The sequence below is a fragment of the Leptodactylus fuscus genome, chromosome 6 (assembly GCF_031893055.1).
Source record: "Leptodactylus fuscus isolate aLepFus1 chromosome 6, aLepFus1.hap2, whole genome shotgun sequence".
Classification (NCBI taxonomy): Eukaryota; Metazoa; Chordata; class Amphibia; order Anura; family Leptodactylidae; genus Leptodactylus; species Leptodactylus fuscus.
This window is the reverse complement of record NC_134270.1, coordinates 52,143,813-52,161,413: the sequence shown is the minus strand read 5'-3', so window position 1 is coordinate 52,161,413 and position 17,601 is coordinate 52,143,813. Positions and strand designations below refer to the sequence as shown.

The following is a 17,601-nucleotide window of genomic DNA, read 5'->3' as shown; positions in this document are numbered from 1 at the left end:
CAATATAAAGTTAGTGAACTGTCACACAGGTCACATGCACATGGTTGTGACAGTCTTATAGTTCAGGTACTATATTCATAAACCATGAACTTATGCATGAATTCAGTTCCATGTTGGTTAATGGCAAAAGAGTAGATATGAGAAAGTGGCTATGACTCTCACCAGCTACAAATATTTAAGCATGGATATTCAATTTAATAAAAATAAAAATTCTATATTTAAAAAATATATTAGTAGGTAAAATATAAGATGATAATAATAATAATAATAATAATAATAATAATAATAACAATAACATAGTTATATCTCTTGTCTACTTGATATATTAGCTATATTATATTAAATTGACCACTCATTGTATAAATTTTAGTATTAGTATTGGATATGAACCCATAGAAGCCAAATGATAAACATAAAGGAGGAATTGAGCTGCTTTGTAACAAGCAGATAATGACACAGGAGGTTGCGACATGTACATGTTATTACTTGGCATATTATTTAACCTTGTATAGAGAAGTGACAGAGAAGTATCACTGTTACTGCATAAGAACGTCCATCCAGGAAACATCAATACACAATAACAAATGACATATCCATTGGTCGGGCAATTGTGTCTTTTGTAGTCTAGATTCGTCATTGTCTCCTGCTGAATCATCTTTAATCCCCAACAAAGACATTGTCAGTTTCTTAAGAAACCTGTAGCTCAGGTCTAATCATTATTTCTGGTCTCTTCTCAATCATGTTGGTTACTTTAAAAAGTCACAATTAAGTATAATTTTCCTTCTCTTCATTCACTTGAAGGAAGATATTACATTTTCACTCAGTAGTGACAAATATACAGCTATAATGACATGAGTGGTAGCTATATACTGGGCCGGAATATCCTGGGGACTGCTTAGCTGGGTCTAGTGACATCACATCACTCTATGGTGCGACGTATGGAAAACCCAAGCAGCTTTGTGCTGTTCTATACTATTCCTCTAACTCCTATAGAAGAGAATGGGAGCTACAGAAACAGCTTAGCACAGCTGAAATACACTGTTTCCATAGCCCTGGTGGTTGCTACTTTAGAGTAGATATTCGCATCTCTGCAGCATGTTGCTAAAATGGTAATACCTCTTTAAGTTAAAGGTTTTATCGAGGCTTTCCAAAAATGTAGCTAAAAGCAGGATCCATTATAAAATAAAAAAAGTTAATACTTTTTAAGGCTGAGGCCTCATGTTGGGGAAACGCATCTTTTTTTGTTGCAGATTTTGCCGCGTTATTTTGAGCCAAACCTAGGAGTGGCTACAAAAGGAATGGGAAATATATAGGAAGTTCTTATATTTCTCCCTCCTGCTCAATCCACTCCTGGCTTGGGCTAAAAAAACTGCAACAAAATCTGCAACAAAAAGAGCTGCGTTTCTACAACATGGGGCCTCAGCCTAACACTTTTATTCCTCTTCTGCTCCAGTCTTACCAGCCCAGTGTTTAGGGTGTGTTCCCATGCTGAGGTTTTCTGATGGAGATTTTGAAGCCAAAATCAATAGTGGATTGAAAATAAGTGAATTAGCCCCTGCTCTTTATAGGTTCTCATCTTTTAAGACTCGCACCTGGTTTGGTTTCAAAAACTTACTTAAAAAATACCATGCTGAAATGGAGCTTTTTTGTTGTTGCAGATTTTGTTGCAGTTTTTTGAGCCAAAGCCAAGAATGGCTACAAAAGGAATGGGAAATTTATAGGAAGTTCTTATACTTCTACCTTCTGCACAATCCACTCCTTGCTTTGGCTCAAAAAACCGCAACATAATCTGCAACAAAAGAAGCTGCATTTCCGCAACATCACAGAGATGGCTCTGCTATGTCATGTTATAGTCATAGACATGGCTCAGCTAGGTCATGTGATGTCACAAGGGTAACTCTGTCACTTGTAACAAAAAATGACGAGGCAAAATTTCATCTCCGGAAAGCAAATACTGCATTCACTGCATCTTCGTGAGCAATTGATAAAGAATATAAAACAAGCTGTATAATAATCATAAATAATAATTTCAAAAATGGTGCAAAATATGATAGATTTTGTATGCCAAAGTCCTTAAAGGGAGTCACCAGAGTCCTTCAACTCTATCCCACCCTGCAGATTAGTAAGTTGTTTTCCCTTTGTGACTCGGTGCCTCTGTTACTGAGATATTGCTGTTTTTGTCAATATGCAAATGAGCTCTTTGGAACAGTGCCCTCATTGCTCCAAAAGGTCATTTGCATTTTGACAAAAACAGTGATATGTCAGCAACCGAGGTACCAAGTCACAAAGGGAAAACACTGATTTAGGCAACCATCACCTATTTTTCTGCAGGACTGGGTTAATATACTGTGTTCTTGTGACAGACCTCCTTTAAAGATCCTGCTTGCTGATGTTTTCCCTTTGGCAGAAAGGAAAAAAATGATGTTAAAGAAAGCAAACAGAATAAGAAAGATAATAAAGTTGTATTGGAAAGATCATATGTTGTGCACTAACTGACTATGAACTAATCTAAAGTTAAAAAGTAGAACTTCCCTCATTAAACCTCCTTGAGATGTACATAAGTTTTCACAAATAAAAAAGTACCAGCTTATAAAAGAAATAAAATGTGGTCAGTATTTTAATCGTAGTCCGTCATCCCCTCCAGCTCAGAGTAGTCACTTGTTATGACATGCAGGCGACAGGAAAGAAGAACATTTTCAGATGAAACAGTTCTAATGGTTTCCAGCGAGATGCATGACTGACGATCAATATGCTTACTGGGTGGTGGAATGGGTCTCAGCAGGTATGAGACAAATGCAATCCTAAATGTCACTTCCCGAAGATGTGAAATGACACCAGGTAGCAGAATCGGAATCATCATGCAAATTTGGTAGTTGGCAGGAGCGCTGCCTTTCTGAAGTGTCAGGGCACTTTCATTTTGGGACCTATAATTGGCACAGATGCAAGGCAGTTTTATTGGCACTTTTCCTTTACTTGCTCACAAATTTTATCCTACCAGACTCTCTAGCTGGAAGGTATTTGAGAGACGGGAATTCACCTTGTGATCTCTCTGTATCACAGGGCATGTGGAGACTCGGTAGATATTTACTCACTTCTCATAATTAGAAATAACTTTAAAATCTTTCATGTTTTAAGCAAAATCATCTTGGGTGTTATGTTCATGTCCTGTGTTTTTACTAATAAAGCTCTGTTTAAAACATATCTATTTACTATAATACTGCCTTCTGTGTACAAGAATATAACTACTATAATACTACCCCTATGTACAAGAATAGAACTACTATAATACTGCCCCCTATGTACAAGAATATAACTACTGTAATACTGCCTTCTGTGTACAAGAATATAACTACTATAATACTGCCCCTATGTACAAGAATATAACTACTATATTACTGCCCCCTATGTACAACAATATAACTACTAGAATGCAGCTCCTATGTCCAAGAATATAACTATTATAATACTGCCTTTTGTGTGCAAGAATATAACTACTATAATACTGCCTCTGTGTACAAGAATATAACTACTTTAATACTACTAGCCACAATAATATTGCCTTATGTAAAAATATACCCTTCTATAATAGCATATAATATGTACAAGAATATAACTAGTAACTATTATACTATCCCTTGTGGACAAGAATATGACTACTATACTACTGTTGACTATGTTCAAGAACCTAACTACTATAATACTGTCCTCTATATGCAAGAATAAAACTAATATGATACTGCCTTCTATGTACAAAAATATAACTACTATAATATTGCCTCCTATGTACAAGAATATAACTACTATAATTATGCCACTATAAGACTGTGACTACTATACTGCTGCCTCATGTACAAGAATATAACTACTATAATACTGGTCCCTATGTATGGGAATATAACTTTTGAATACTGTTCTTTTACATACAACAACATATCTACCGTAATACTGCCATTATGTACAATAAGATAACTACTATAATACTGGACAAAACCAAGGGACACTTTTTAGTTAATTGGAATGTTACTTTAACTTTCCAGAACATGTGGATTTTGTGGTATTTTCAGTATGGTGATCACATGCACATTACAACTTTGTTCCTTGTTATAATTTTGCTAATGTCACCAGGGAGTTTTTCCGATGAAATATCGTCAGGCTAGCACTTTGTATGAAAGTTTTTTACGACTGCTGTTTCTGTTTATGCCTTGTGTTGTTGTATTTCTTTCTGTTCTTGTGTTCCGAAAGCCAATTACTGTGACTAACAGAGCACTGTAAATTTTTGCAAATGCGTATTGCTGTCTCTGTGGGATGCGTGGCATCTCTTCTCACGTGTTTTTATATCACTCCAAAATGAACGGCTTCTGTTTAGCATATGGCTTCATACTTAGTTATCCGCTCAAAATATCGCAGCTCAGGAGTGATTACTTTGGAAGACGAATAAATGGTTCATTTTTCAGTTCAAAATTAGTTATAAATAAAATGTACGGCGCTTTAAAAACCTAAATTTACACTAAATTGGAGACAGTCAATCATTGCAAAGAGTTGACAAACTTCAGAACTTTATGGTAAGGTTTCCAAATAATATTCAAAGGAACCGTGTAAGATTCAAAAAGAATAAAAAGATCTACTATTTTTCCAAAAACAACTCCACTCCTCTTCATGGATGTGTCTAGTGTTGTAGGTTCACATGAAGAGGGTTGATCTGTAATACCAGGCACAACCTATGGACGAGTGGGGCACTAAAAATTAGCCAACCCTTTTTGCTTATATAACCCCATCTTTGATGTTTCAATCTTTTTGTAAGTTTTTGAAATGTTGCTATTTTTCTTTTACAAGTTCTAGACTGATTTTGAATTTTGGAAATATGATGGGGTCATAGGTCAATAGTGTCGTTTACAATGCTACTTGTTCTGAAGCATATATGTGAGAACGTTATGGAACTATATTGGTGTTAGATGACTAATGCCAAGGCCTTCTGATGAACACTTCTATATTGAACGTACATGATGGTTTTATTATAGTGAGCCTCATACATGGACCTATCCATAGTGATGTAACATAGTTGCCTATTTTGGCAAATATTAATAGTTTTTGATGGGTTTTCTCATGAACATACTCATATTTAACTCTGTATACTGTTAAAAATTCAAGTTGAACAGGTTATCAGGCATGGATAGTACATGGAGGGGACAAGACCTAGACAACATTTGGTTGATTTTGTCTAGTCAAAAGACTGTCACTAAAATCATTAGAGAAAGTCTTTAAAGAACATAAATTTTCTCTGCAAATTTTTTAATTAAGAGGCCTTTGTTTTACAATGATGCTGGGATTATCACCAGGTATAGTCTCTCAACCGAGATGCAACAACATGGAAACGGCCGTCCTCGTTGAGAGACTATACCTGGTGATAATCCCAGCATCATTGCAAAACAAAGGCCTCTTGGAAGGTCGAGCGTGATGTTAACGGGAGCAGCCTTTATTGGGCTATTTTCACTGAGATTCTGTCTTCCTAATTACATCAGGGAAGACAGGCTTGCACATTCCAGTGAGCGCCCTCTATTGGTTTGCAATACTGAGGCACCTGACTTCCTAATTACATCATGGAAGACAGATTTGCATGTTCTTCCCATAATTTTTTAATTACTCATATTTGCAAAAATGTTTAACTTTTATTTGTCTACAAATGTAAATCTTGTTAAGTTTGTGAAAAAACACTTAATTTATCTTTATACAACTTTAATCTCCAGCATAGACAGTGATAACATTCTGTCTGCTAGAGCCACCACCAGAGGGAGCTTTCCAGTTTTTTTGTTTAGATAAGCCATATAGTGCTTGTTATTTGAGATGAACAGTTTTCCCTTCTGTCAGTTTTCCCTGGCTAGTGAGTGGAGACGGGTAATAAAGCTTCTACAGCATGTCTATATTCTACAGTATGTCTCCTGTACACTGCAGACAAAGTGAAGATAAGTTCCTTCTCCCCTAAATCTCTATAGCACAACTTACGAAGAAGCACTGGGGTGAGAAAAAACACTTACTTGAAGCTGCAGCATTGAACTTAATCCTTCAGTGGGTTTATAGTTGACCTACTTTCTTATGTTGGATTTTAGCAAGGAATTTAGGGTGAATGATCAGTTCAGGAGGGAAAGGGGGAAATAGGCATTTTCTAATGAGATACATTGCAAAGTTTCTGATATTTGCTTGTGCTATTGTTAGAACAATTGCATCATTTTAAGCTATGTCTAAGCAGGGGAGGCTTCATTAAAGAGGACCTTTCGTGTCTTCCTGCACTTGTGGTTTTATATACCACTAGAAAGCCAACAGTGCGCTGAATTCAGCACACTGAACGGCTTTCCCGCTTTCCAGTTATGTGCCCCGGGGCAAGAGATACTGGTGCCATTAGTTTCGACACCGATCTCTGCCCACCATCAGAAAGGCTTTCCTGACAGTCTAGCTGTGCTGTGAGGAAGCCCCTTTCCCTCCGACTGTACTCGTCCATAGTCTTGTACTGTCAGAGGAGGCGTTCCTTACTACCCAGCGATGATGCTGAGCTGTAAAGAACGCCCCCCAGTACTAGTCTATGGACAAGTACTGTCAAGAGGGGCATTCCTCACAGCTCAGTTAGACTGTTAGGAATGCCTTTCTGGCCGTGGGCAGAGAAACTAACGGCACCGATATCTCCAGCCTGGAGGCACATAACGGGAAAGCCAACAGTGCGGTGAATTCAGCGCACTGTCGTCTTTCTAGTAGTATACAAAACCGCATGTGCCCGAGGACATGACCATTTAACCATTTCACAATTCAATGAATTGATAATAGAACATAAATACAGAAGGATACACCATCATGTGGCTCCAGACTGCTGAGCTCTCACATTATATTTTTAATTCATAAAATGTATAAAATAACATATAAAATAAATAATATTTATAGAAGGACAATAAACCCGCAATGGGAAGTCTATAAGATTTACAGGCTGCTTCGAATAACCCCAACCTTCTTTATGAAGGAGGCCTTATTTAATTACCAGTATATAAAACAAAGGTTAATGCCCGCCACCACTGTCTCTGCCATAAGCATTTTCTTCCTCTAAGTTTCCTAGGTTTTTCAGAACACAGCAAATCCCCGGTGCCATATATCAGCAGCCAAGGAGCACTTATTACTTACAAGATCTTCTTTTATACCTATCATTGACACATTTAATTCATTAGCTACAAAATCCACAAGTAAATGTTTGCAGGTCATAAACCATCTAAGGAGATCCAGCCTCTGGCAATAAAATGTGAAAAATTATGCTTCGCTAAATGGAGGATATTGCTTCTCGCTCGCGACTTTTCCAGACCCTGCTGCTTTTCATCATAAATTTGTTCAGTAGTTTTTTTCTTCTTATGTTGACTTCATTTGCTTGTGGTTTCTTTCAGGCCACAGAATGGTTCCATGATATTGTACAATCGGAAGAAGGTGAAATACCGGAAAGATGGATATTGCTGGAAAAAGCGGAAAGATGGGAAAACAACTCGAGAAGATCATATGAAACTCAAGGTCCAAGGAGTGGAGGTAGCTGGTTTTATCAAGTTTACTGTTTTATAGGAGATTGTTGGTGCAACTGGTGTTATATGTCGACTTAGGGTGGCGCCATTTTAATATAATTTTTTGAGTGTTGGTGTTACAAAGAGTTGAGTTGATGTAAAATCTATTAATGTTATTGGAGGTTTTTTTCCGATTTAGGTTTTTTTAAATATTTACTGCTTCTAACTCCATTTACACCAAGCACTTGGATTCTACCAAATGTAACTTGTGGAATTTTTATGTAGGCAAAAACCTAGTTTGAGAAAATAAGGGTTTACTTTTTTGTGAAACAGCACACTTTCATCTATAGTTTGTATATGGTTTTGTACCTGTAGCCTAGCCCAATTTACTTACATAGGGGAGAGGTGAAATAGCCCATGGACAAGATTGGTATCCAATAATACTATTTTAGGGACTCAGATTCCCGATTAGTGGACTGCAGTATAGGCTGTCGGAATATTCTCTATGGATACACAGCCTGATATGAGACAACATGTAATTGCTGAAAGGTTTGTATGGAAACTCGAAAGAGGTCACCGATGGGTAATGTGTACAACCTACTATATACAACTATACAGAAAAATACAGCAATTTTTTTTTTTCTGTACACTCAATGAAACTTTGTGGCTTGGTTTCTTTAATATTAATTATTACTCAAAATCTCTACAAGCCACTTCCACCAGTTGGGAGTCCAATCTATACACATCCGATATTAGCAAAAGTGGATAATAAAATGAAAATCCCATTAATGCTGCCAGCTATATGGATTTATACTATATAGTGTCTAGTGTATCTGAGCTTGAGAAGGATTGGACGGGAACAGTTCCCTTGTTATGGGATCTATGGTAGATCCCACTAGGTGACCAGGTGACAGAGAAATTAGTCTTATATCGTTGACAGCTATTGTCTCAGAAACTAAAGGCAAGATATGTATAAAGGGCAAATTACTGAGATAATTCAGTACTATTATATAAGAACTAATGAAGAAGGAGTCAAGTTGATGGAGATATAAAGCAAATATAGCTGTGGGATAAGGGGGCACAGCTGATAATGGAACACCATAGCCTAATGAAATATACTGAAAAGCACTGCCAATCAGATTCCAATATACTTGTGTATAATGAAGCTAAGTCCAATTAAAGGGGTTTTGGAGACTCAAACTGAAGACCTATCCTTATCACTAAAATATCCATGGGGACTGACACACCAGTGGATCATCTGATGGAAGTGGCAGCAGCACTCCCCGAGTGTTACTTCTACGTCAAAGGTCATATGCTGTCCTATGGCCTGATCACAGCCCTGTCCCATTCAAGTGAATTGGGCTAAACTACAATACCAAGTACAGCCATTATACAAGTATACGGCACTGTGCTTCAAAGTGAGGCTCTCATGAATGCTGTTGGCCCAGGACCTACGTGTTGGATACCCAAGGGTAGGTCATCAATTATAGAGTCTGGCCAACATCGGCACCAGACGAGATGGACGGAGGCCCACTAAGATTCATGGCACTCATGGTAAACATACTTTACATTCACAAAACTTAAAATAGGATAGATACAGTATAGTCCACTATGACTATATCACCCCTGATCTAACACTGGAGCCAGTCCTGGGTCTTACAGTATATATGTACCTATAAAAGAAATCTGATGGATAGAAAGCAATGGTAATGTGCTTGGGCTGTAAGGTTATGTGCAGTAAATATTTACTATACACATTGTAAAATCTTCTATTTTGCCTAAAAATACTCAAATTAGATTTTTATTTTTTGCAGAAATGTAAGAAAGAAAAGATTAAAAAAATGTTTTGGATGATTTTGTGATTAAATTTAATTCAGTTTTTATATGGTTATTAAGTACTATGTGAACTTGTGTTGATGGGTTACGTTGTAAAATTGCTCTTTAGATTGATATGGTTTTTTATATCAATTGTTTTCAAGTCTTCTGTTGGTCGTAGCAATTTCATTGGAAGCCTAGAAACGATAACTGAAGCTTTTTATTAGTTTGTATAACATTGTGGTATGTAATATAGCTTTTATCTATAATGTCATATGTAAAGTTGTGATATCATCAACATCGTTCAGAAAAAATTGAAAAAAATTAAGCGAGTCTCCCGGTGATTGACCGTATCACAGAATATAACGCCATTCACCAATGAGACTCGTACATGTTTCCAGCTATGAATTAATCCCTAGGAGGTTTCTAAAAGTTCTTTTCGTTGTCCCAAATTGGGCCCTGCTTTGGAACTATCATATAGTTTTACATAGAAATAAGTTGGAAGGGTTATGTACTAATGGTGATTGTTGACTTATGTCTAGGAGTGAAATTTGATGGAAAAATGTCACTCAAGTAAATAGCGTTGAGCAGACACTAAGCTGTAATATTAGTCATAGCAGGATGACACTCTATATGGTGAAGGCCATTGGGGTTCAGCCATACATCATTATACATATCTTAGCCTTGGTGAGTTCTATCCTCGAGCTAACAAACCTCCTCACCCTTAACAGTTTTTGTAGACATGACAAGACAAGCTTTCGGATAGCTAAAAATTCTACTAATTTGAGGGCAACACAGTAGCTCAGTGGTTAGTACTATAGCCTTGTAGTGATGGAGTCCTGGGTTCAAATCCTGCCAAAGACAACATCAGCAAGGCATTTGTATGTTCGCCCCATGGTTGCATTGGTTTCCTCCAATACTCCAAAGTCATACTGATAGGGAAAAATGTTGATTGTGATTCCTACATGGAGGTCACGATCCACTTAAAAAAAAAAAAAAAAAAAAAAAAAATTCCACTAATTTTGGAAACATCAAACCTCATGACAACATCTATATTTTTATTAGAGAGCACTATTCATGTCCATTGCTTGTGTATGGTATTGCAGCTCGGCCACATACATGTTGCAATACCAGACCCAACAAGTTGTTTTTTTCTAATCTTGCACAACTTTTTGAAGCCGTTCTATAATATCATTCATATTTGCCATTCCGCTCCATCCTTGATCTTATTTCAGCCATCCTTACACCACTGGAACTGGCTTCCTGCTTTGTACCGTATCTGTTACCCGCTTTGTATTCTAAGTCACATAATTTATATGATTTTTTTTTACTACATTGCGCTGAAGTTGCTCTCTGAAAAATGTGTGTTGAGTCCCGCTGTGTTGCGTCAAAATGAGTTATGCAGGTAACAGCGCCTTTGATTTATACTCTTTTCTTTATATATAAGTGATGAATGTCGTGCTGATTTGGTGATGCAATTTAAAGGTATAACACCGATACAAGCGCGCATTTGGCTCGCCATTTTTTTTTTTTTTTTTTTACTATGAACCATTGAGCTGTTTTAAACTTGTATAATTGTCGTATAATTGTTGTTCATTGTTTTTTAAATCTGCTTTTCAAAGACGAACTCCTACTGTGGAGGTGCCTTTCATGAAAGCCGTGAAATACACCCGTCCTAGAACACAGCCTGAGGACAGAGCACGCTTTCTGCCAACTTGTTTTATTCATATACATTGTTAAAGGAAGCTCAGGAATTAACAGACTACGTAATGAGCCGGGGAGGGGGGGCGACATGTCTCATCATTTTAATAAGTTGTTATGTAGTTTTATGTAAAATTTGGTTTTATGTTTAAAATATGTAAAATTATCATTATAATTCGTAATATCAATATTAAAGGCTTATCCATAGGATAGACCAGAGATATCTGATCATTGGGGGCCAGCTGGTGGTTCCACATGGGTCAGCTATATGGGTTCTCTTCTGCCACCCATCACACGGAGTTGGAAATAGTTGGCAATGGTCCCCTGTATAGTGGCTGGTCACTAGTACTTCATCTCAGATACCATTGACTTTAATAACAACTGAACTGCTGTATCAGCACCTGCTACTGTACAGGACATGGGGCATGGGTGGCAGAAGAGGCCCCATACAGCTAATTCATGAGGGGGCCACCTGTTGGTTTCCCACTTTCTAAGGAAAGACCAACCCTTTAACTTAAAGGGGTTACCCAACCTTTTAAAACCATTGGCCTATGTTTAGTATGTGTCATCAATATTAAATCATAGAGGGTCCAATTGTTACAACCAGATGTTTAAAATGGCCATAATGCTTGTGTGAGCGCTGCTTCCTCTTTGTGTTTATGTATGAAGTTGTAGGTTTGCTCCTACTGTACTTGCAAACACATGCTTACCATAGTGACATTGCAAGGTATTGCAGCTCTGTATGAAATTGAATAAAACAAGGCTATGATACTGTACACCATAAACAATAATGAGGCTGCAGCATTCACACAAGCCCTGACGTCCCTTCAAACTGGATTGAGTGGTTTTGCCACTGATCTCATATTGAGGGTAAATAACCCCATTAAAGTGAACCCAGAGGGATCCAGAAGACAGGATGAAGTGGGAAGGGAGAACAGCAGACGAGGAGGGAAGTCTGCAGCATAGGAAAGGTTTGGGGCATTTCCTCGCACTGGTTTCTGAGCCAGAACAAGGAAACCTGAGAATTCTAGAATGAGAATTCTATTCATGGTAATAGCTTTTAGGGTATGTGGGGTCTTTTTGGGGACATAGCTAAGATTTTTTAAAAACTGGTTGGAAATCCAGAAAATCCTTTTAGCATGAATGCATGTGTATAGAATGTGCTGGGGCCCATAGAGAGAGGAATCGTAGTCTAGGTTGGTCCCTTTACCCTAGAGCTACTGCATGGCCATACATACAGTAGACAGATATAGCATGTAGATCTCCAGACAAGTATCAAAAATGTTTTTGTTTTTTTAAAATCTGGTTTGCACCACTTATCTTGCTATATGTTGATCCACAAAGACAGGTAAGGAAGGACACATTGTATGAATGTCACTGGGATACATCGCCTGCTTTTGAAGAGGACCATAAATGGAAGTATTCTAGGTCTATATTCTGTTTAGCAGGAAATTCAACTAATTTCTCTAGGGTCTATAGCCGGTGACCTGGCACTGCTTTGGCAGGAAGATTCTTTCTACTTTGTTTAAAACATACAATATTGTTTGGTATGTCTTATTTAGGGGTATATCGACGCATTTTGCTTTTTGGCATGAGAAATGAAATGGCGGCTTCCCCTATACTTTATCCTGTAGCTCTTATCTTTAGAATAGCTGTTGTTTACAACCATATATTCAGACAGAATTAGCGCATAGAGCATGAATGAATGCTTATAAACTACCATATACAATAAGTCTGGTCCATTTCTGTCTACTGATACAAAAAGAACGAAGGTTTATGTTCCCTTGTCTAGACTGTTGCTTTAAGAAAAGTTAGTAAGACTTCATCAAATGTAAAGAAAATAGAGTAAATTCTACACAATTTTCCTTAAAAACAATGTTCATTTGCACTTGATGGCGGGACCCACGGTGAACACTGTGTTGTTTAGTGGCTTGAAATGCGCATTAACAGAGGGTCCTGGGAACACTTCCTGCTAATTTACAGCAACTTTATTCTCCAAATCCTCATAAAAAATTCAAAGCCGGATCAGGCATTGTAATATACGTATGATTCCTGTAATGAAAAAGCGCCAGCATTGTTCTATTTGGGCTTTACAAATGAAACCATTATAATTCATCCAAAAGAATGGCGGTGGAAGGTTGACTGTTACGTTACTCTGTGCCCATTCTGACCTGTTGGTCTTCCACTAATTATACATGTGCATGCGGAGATGTATCTTTAGGATTAATTCTTAATTTGGCTTTGAATTTAAATATTCTCCGAGCGCATACTGACAATGTAATTATCATTTTCTGTCTTTTTTGGTATTTTTCGTGTTCGGAGCTCTTGGATTCTCATTCTATAGAGCAACAGATTAGGATATTGTGTATTGAGCTTTTACTTTTAGTCGCAAGTCAATTATACTATATAGGCTTTAAATAATAACTAAAAACTATATATGCTTGCTATGATCCGTGGTAAGACCACCAACCATACTTTTTTGATTTCTGGATATAGACCCCATTGTAGTAATTCTATAACCTCAATGGCGTTACTAGCTTGGAAACAAAATACTTGGAGGTGCTGGTTGGGGAACACTCTTTTAATTTGTGTTGGTCCCAGTTGGTCATGGAGCCATTTTTTCATGCAGCCATCTGGGTCTGCAGCGAAGGTGTGCGTAGGGGAAAACTTTTCTATACCATAAGAGTCAATAAATCTGTAGTTATCTCTAGCTTATCTGGCAAATTAGTTGTCCTCCAGGAGAAGGAAAACTATCTTTCTAGTACCATCTACAGATCGCTCCCCTGTAAGTCATTTTCTAGCCCATTAAAGAGCCTTGATCAAGTGACTAGGGATTCTACCCAAACCAGATTATCCTCCAAAAGGAAGTGAAACCAATCATAGACAGATTTTTATGGGCTCTTGCCCTCTTCTAGTTTAGAACAAGGTATGGTTTGGTGAGATGTCTTTTAGCGCTCAAAAGTACAGTTTCGTCTGGAGGAGACTGACAACTGGCACATGGAGTCTTATGCGGCGTTCACACTTGCCCCATGTCCGCCCATGGGGTTTCCGTCCTAATCCCCCGAGAAACTGGATAGGAGATAGCTTGCCGGTGATAAGTTTTAAAACCCATTAATTTGAATGGGATTTTAAAGCAAACCGCCAGTGTCCGTATCCAGCTTCTCCAGAGAGGATGCATATGGACACCGGCAGTTTACTTTAAAATCCTATTCAAATGAATGGGTTTTAAAACTCACCATCGGCAAGCCATTTCCTATCCCGTTTCTCTGGGAATTAGGACAGAAACCCCTGGGCGGACAGCAGACACTGGTGTGAAGGGCAGATAAAGCTCCTGGGAAAAAGGCATGTAAATTAGCTTTTCTACAGAGGGAAAAAACTTGTCTCTCTAATGCGACCTGTTGGTAGCTGTTTATGACCTTTTAAAGGACCTTTCCCATGAAACATTGCCTGGTTTGTAAAACATTTTGCACCATCTTTCAATCTGTACATGTTGCAATAATACCATGCAAGAGCATGATACAGACAATGAACAGGGACAGTCACTTCTATCCAGGAGCACAACTTAAGTGGGTGCAGTCACACCTAGGTGCAGAAGACCATAACGTGTCTCTTCCCAATATGATAAGACAAGTACTATAAATGATACATATCGATGTGTGGCTTGGTACAGATTTTGCACTGGGGCTATGATCTTTATGCTATACCTCTGCTTCTATCATCATTCTCCCAGTAAGTGACAGAATTCTCTTCCCATTCTTCATGGCAGGTCATACTGCTCCGCAGGGGCCGGCAGTGAGCACAAGGAAGCTCCTCCCATTGTAAAGAGAATGTAATATCAATGCTGTCTCCTGAAGCATGTCAGGATCGCTACTCAGAACAAAAATAATGAGTATTTGACAAAACCTATTCTTGTATTGTTTTCCTGTGTAACGTAGGAGTGTTTTCTGGCTGGTTGCTGCTAATATAAATTATGATTGGAATCGCTCTTTACAGTTTGAGCTATAAAGGCACAGAAACAACCCGTCTAATTTTAATTCCGTCCTTGTTTTCCAAGCATTGTTTAGCAATAGTATTTGGTCTAACAGCATGTCAATATCCCTGGCATACTGTGCTCTCAACCCTGATGAAAAGGCCGCACTGTATTAGCCTACAATTATTCGTTTTGATTATGCTGTTCTGGAGTCACATTGGGGGCAGCAGTCTGGTAAACTGTCATTTGCAGACAAACAGATTGTAGCTCAGTAACATAAGGAGAGAGCAGAGATGGGTGAGAGAATTTATTTCCAGCAAACACTGATTTGTATTCAGACGCGCTGTGAAAAATGAGACTGATATGTGAGACAATTAAACGAAGCGGAGAGAAATCTGCAAGGTTGCAGGAATTTGCAGACCCTGCGATTTAGGCGCTGACATTTATCATCAGGCAGGGGTTAGTAAGGGTGGACGCATGTGTACTCTCCAGCTAAAGGATATGGCCTGGTAGAAAAGTGGACAAATATGTTTGTTGCATAGTAAAGCTGTTACTTTTTGCTGTGTGCAATATGCAGGGAATCCCGCAAAGAGTCCTATACTGCTGGAGCCAGACAACTACTTTGGCTCACGTCTCTATGCAGCAGCCGTCTGTGGGTAGCAGCCCGTAAGAATTAATGGCTTTGCATTATTAAAGTGGCATGCAATGGCTGGGCCCGAACCAGAGTGCAAACTACCACAGCTTGGCCAACCATATTTAACCATTTGGTGTCAGGGAAACGGTCTATGCCACTGGCTGGTAAAGATGTCATCACCATTTCCGATATCTTCAAAAGGATTTCTGGGGACTTTAATATTCCCTAATAATATTAATATATAATATTGTCCCAAGTCTTAGATTTCACCAGTGTTTAGGAAATTTCAAATGAGATTGAGATGAGAACAGTGAAATTATGATGTCTGCCATACTGAACTTCAGGGCCCATGTCTTCTGCACCAAGAGGGCTTGTCTCTCCCTTACATATAGGATCCACGTCTATAACATCTAACCCCAGACATGAATCATCCGAAAAACCAATTACTGAATTACCATTGAGAGCCACTGGTTTCTTTATATCGTGTAAAAGGTTGTAGATTTTTTCAAGTTCTTGTTCTTCCTGGTACAGTATCTTAAATGCTCCTGAAAAGGTAATGTGCTCAATCGTCTCACCAGGAATTACAAATGGAGATTTTACAGTTAAAGAGAGCAAAATGAGACAATTAACTCAAATTAACAGTTAGATTTCTGCAAATGAACATATGTAGTTTTTACATCAATAGGAGAACGAGATCCATAGTCCTTATAGATCCAGACTACTGCGCTTTTACAGTGGTTCAGCAAAGTCAATTAACTTTCTAAAGCATTACTGGCTTCATTAGGATACAAGCAAATAAGTATAATTGGGCAATCATAATAATAATCATAATAATCATAATAATACTAATAATAAGAAAAAAGAAATAGATAAAGAAAAACTCCAGATGTTTAAACTTAAACTACAATTCTAGGTTGCAATGAAAACTAGATTTAGCATTATCAGCTTATCCTAAACATATCCTATAGTACAGTAAGTCATTGCAATGATTGGGTGCCTTTGTTCTTTTACACACTGTCTACAAATAAGTATTTGGACACCCAGTAAAGTTCGGTGGAGGTGGAGTTATGGTCTGGGGGTGTTTCTCCTGGTATGGACTGGGACCCTTGGTCCCAGTGCATGGTAAACTGGACGCAGACACCTATTGCACTATTTTAGATAACAGTGTGCTTCCTACATTATGGCGGTTCTATGAGTCAGATCAATGTTACTTCCAGGATGACAATGCCAGCTGTCATGTAGTGAGGTCTACCATAGCTTGGTGCAGTGACAATCAGGTTAACCGACTGGACTGGCCTGCCCAGAGCCCAAACTTGAACCCTATCGAGTTCCTCTGGGACGAGTTGGATCGCCTAACTAAGCGGTGCAGCAGCCGACCAAAATCGGTGAAAGAACTTACTTGTCTTCTCCAAGCCGAATGTAATAAAATAACATTAGCCATCATACAAGGACTTGTGGGAAGCATGCCCCGCAGGGTTGAGGCTGTAAGTGCCGCTCGGACCACAGGTGTCCAAGTACTTATTGATAGACAGTGCAGGATGGGGTCTAGCACCTTCTTGTTGTGCCTCATGGTCAGGTTCGGACTGGCCCACAGGGGCACAGGTGAATCCCCAGTGGGTCCCTGGGGCTAGTGTGACCCTAGAACCCTAATTCTTCCCAAAATGGTGCAACATACAGAACACTCATATAAATGGGCAGCATACAGCATCTCCCAAAGCCTATATGTCCATATAATAAACTGGGTAGAATTTTTAATAAACTACTCAGGTTTCTATATAGATTGTATTGGGTGGCTGAGATGACTTCTACCAGCACAGAGGCAAGCTGTGCACTATACTTCCTCCTGGGCCCCATTCCTTACCGTCACTTCGTAGCCACTATCACAAAGCTAAAGGGGCATTAGTCTAAGGAACTGGGTGGGCATCAGACTAATACTGAAATAAATGGGAGGCAGGTAA

General features: G+C 38.5%; 1 protein-coding gene across 4 annotated transcripts in view; it reads left to right on the top strand.

Annotated features, from left to right (window-relative positions):
- The window catches only part of CAMTA1 (calmodulin binding transcription activator 1), a 1,244,145-nt gene that overhangs the window by 439,817 nt on the left and 786,727 nt on the right, over positions 1-17,601 (top strand). For all 4 annotated transcript variants that reach the window (XM_075279917.1, XM_075279916.1, XM_075279915.1 and 1 more), the window contains exon 4: positions 7,416-7,551. In XM_075279917.1, the coding sequence (XP_075136018.1) occupies positions 7,416-7,551 (136 nt within the window). The remainder of the gene's footprint in view (positions 1-7,415; positions 7,552-17,601) is intronic.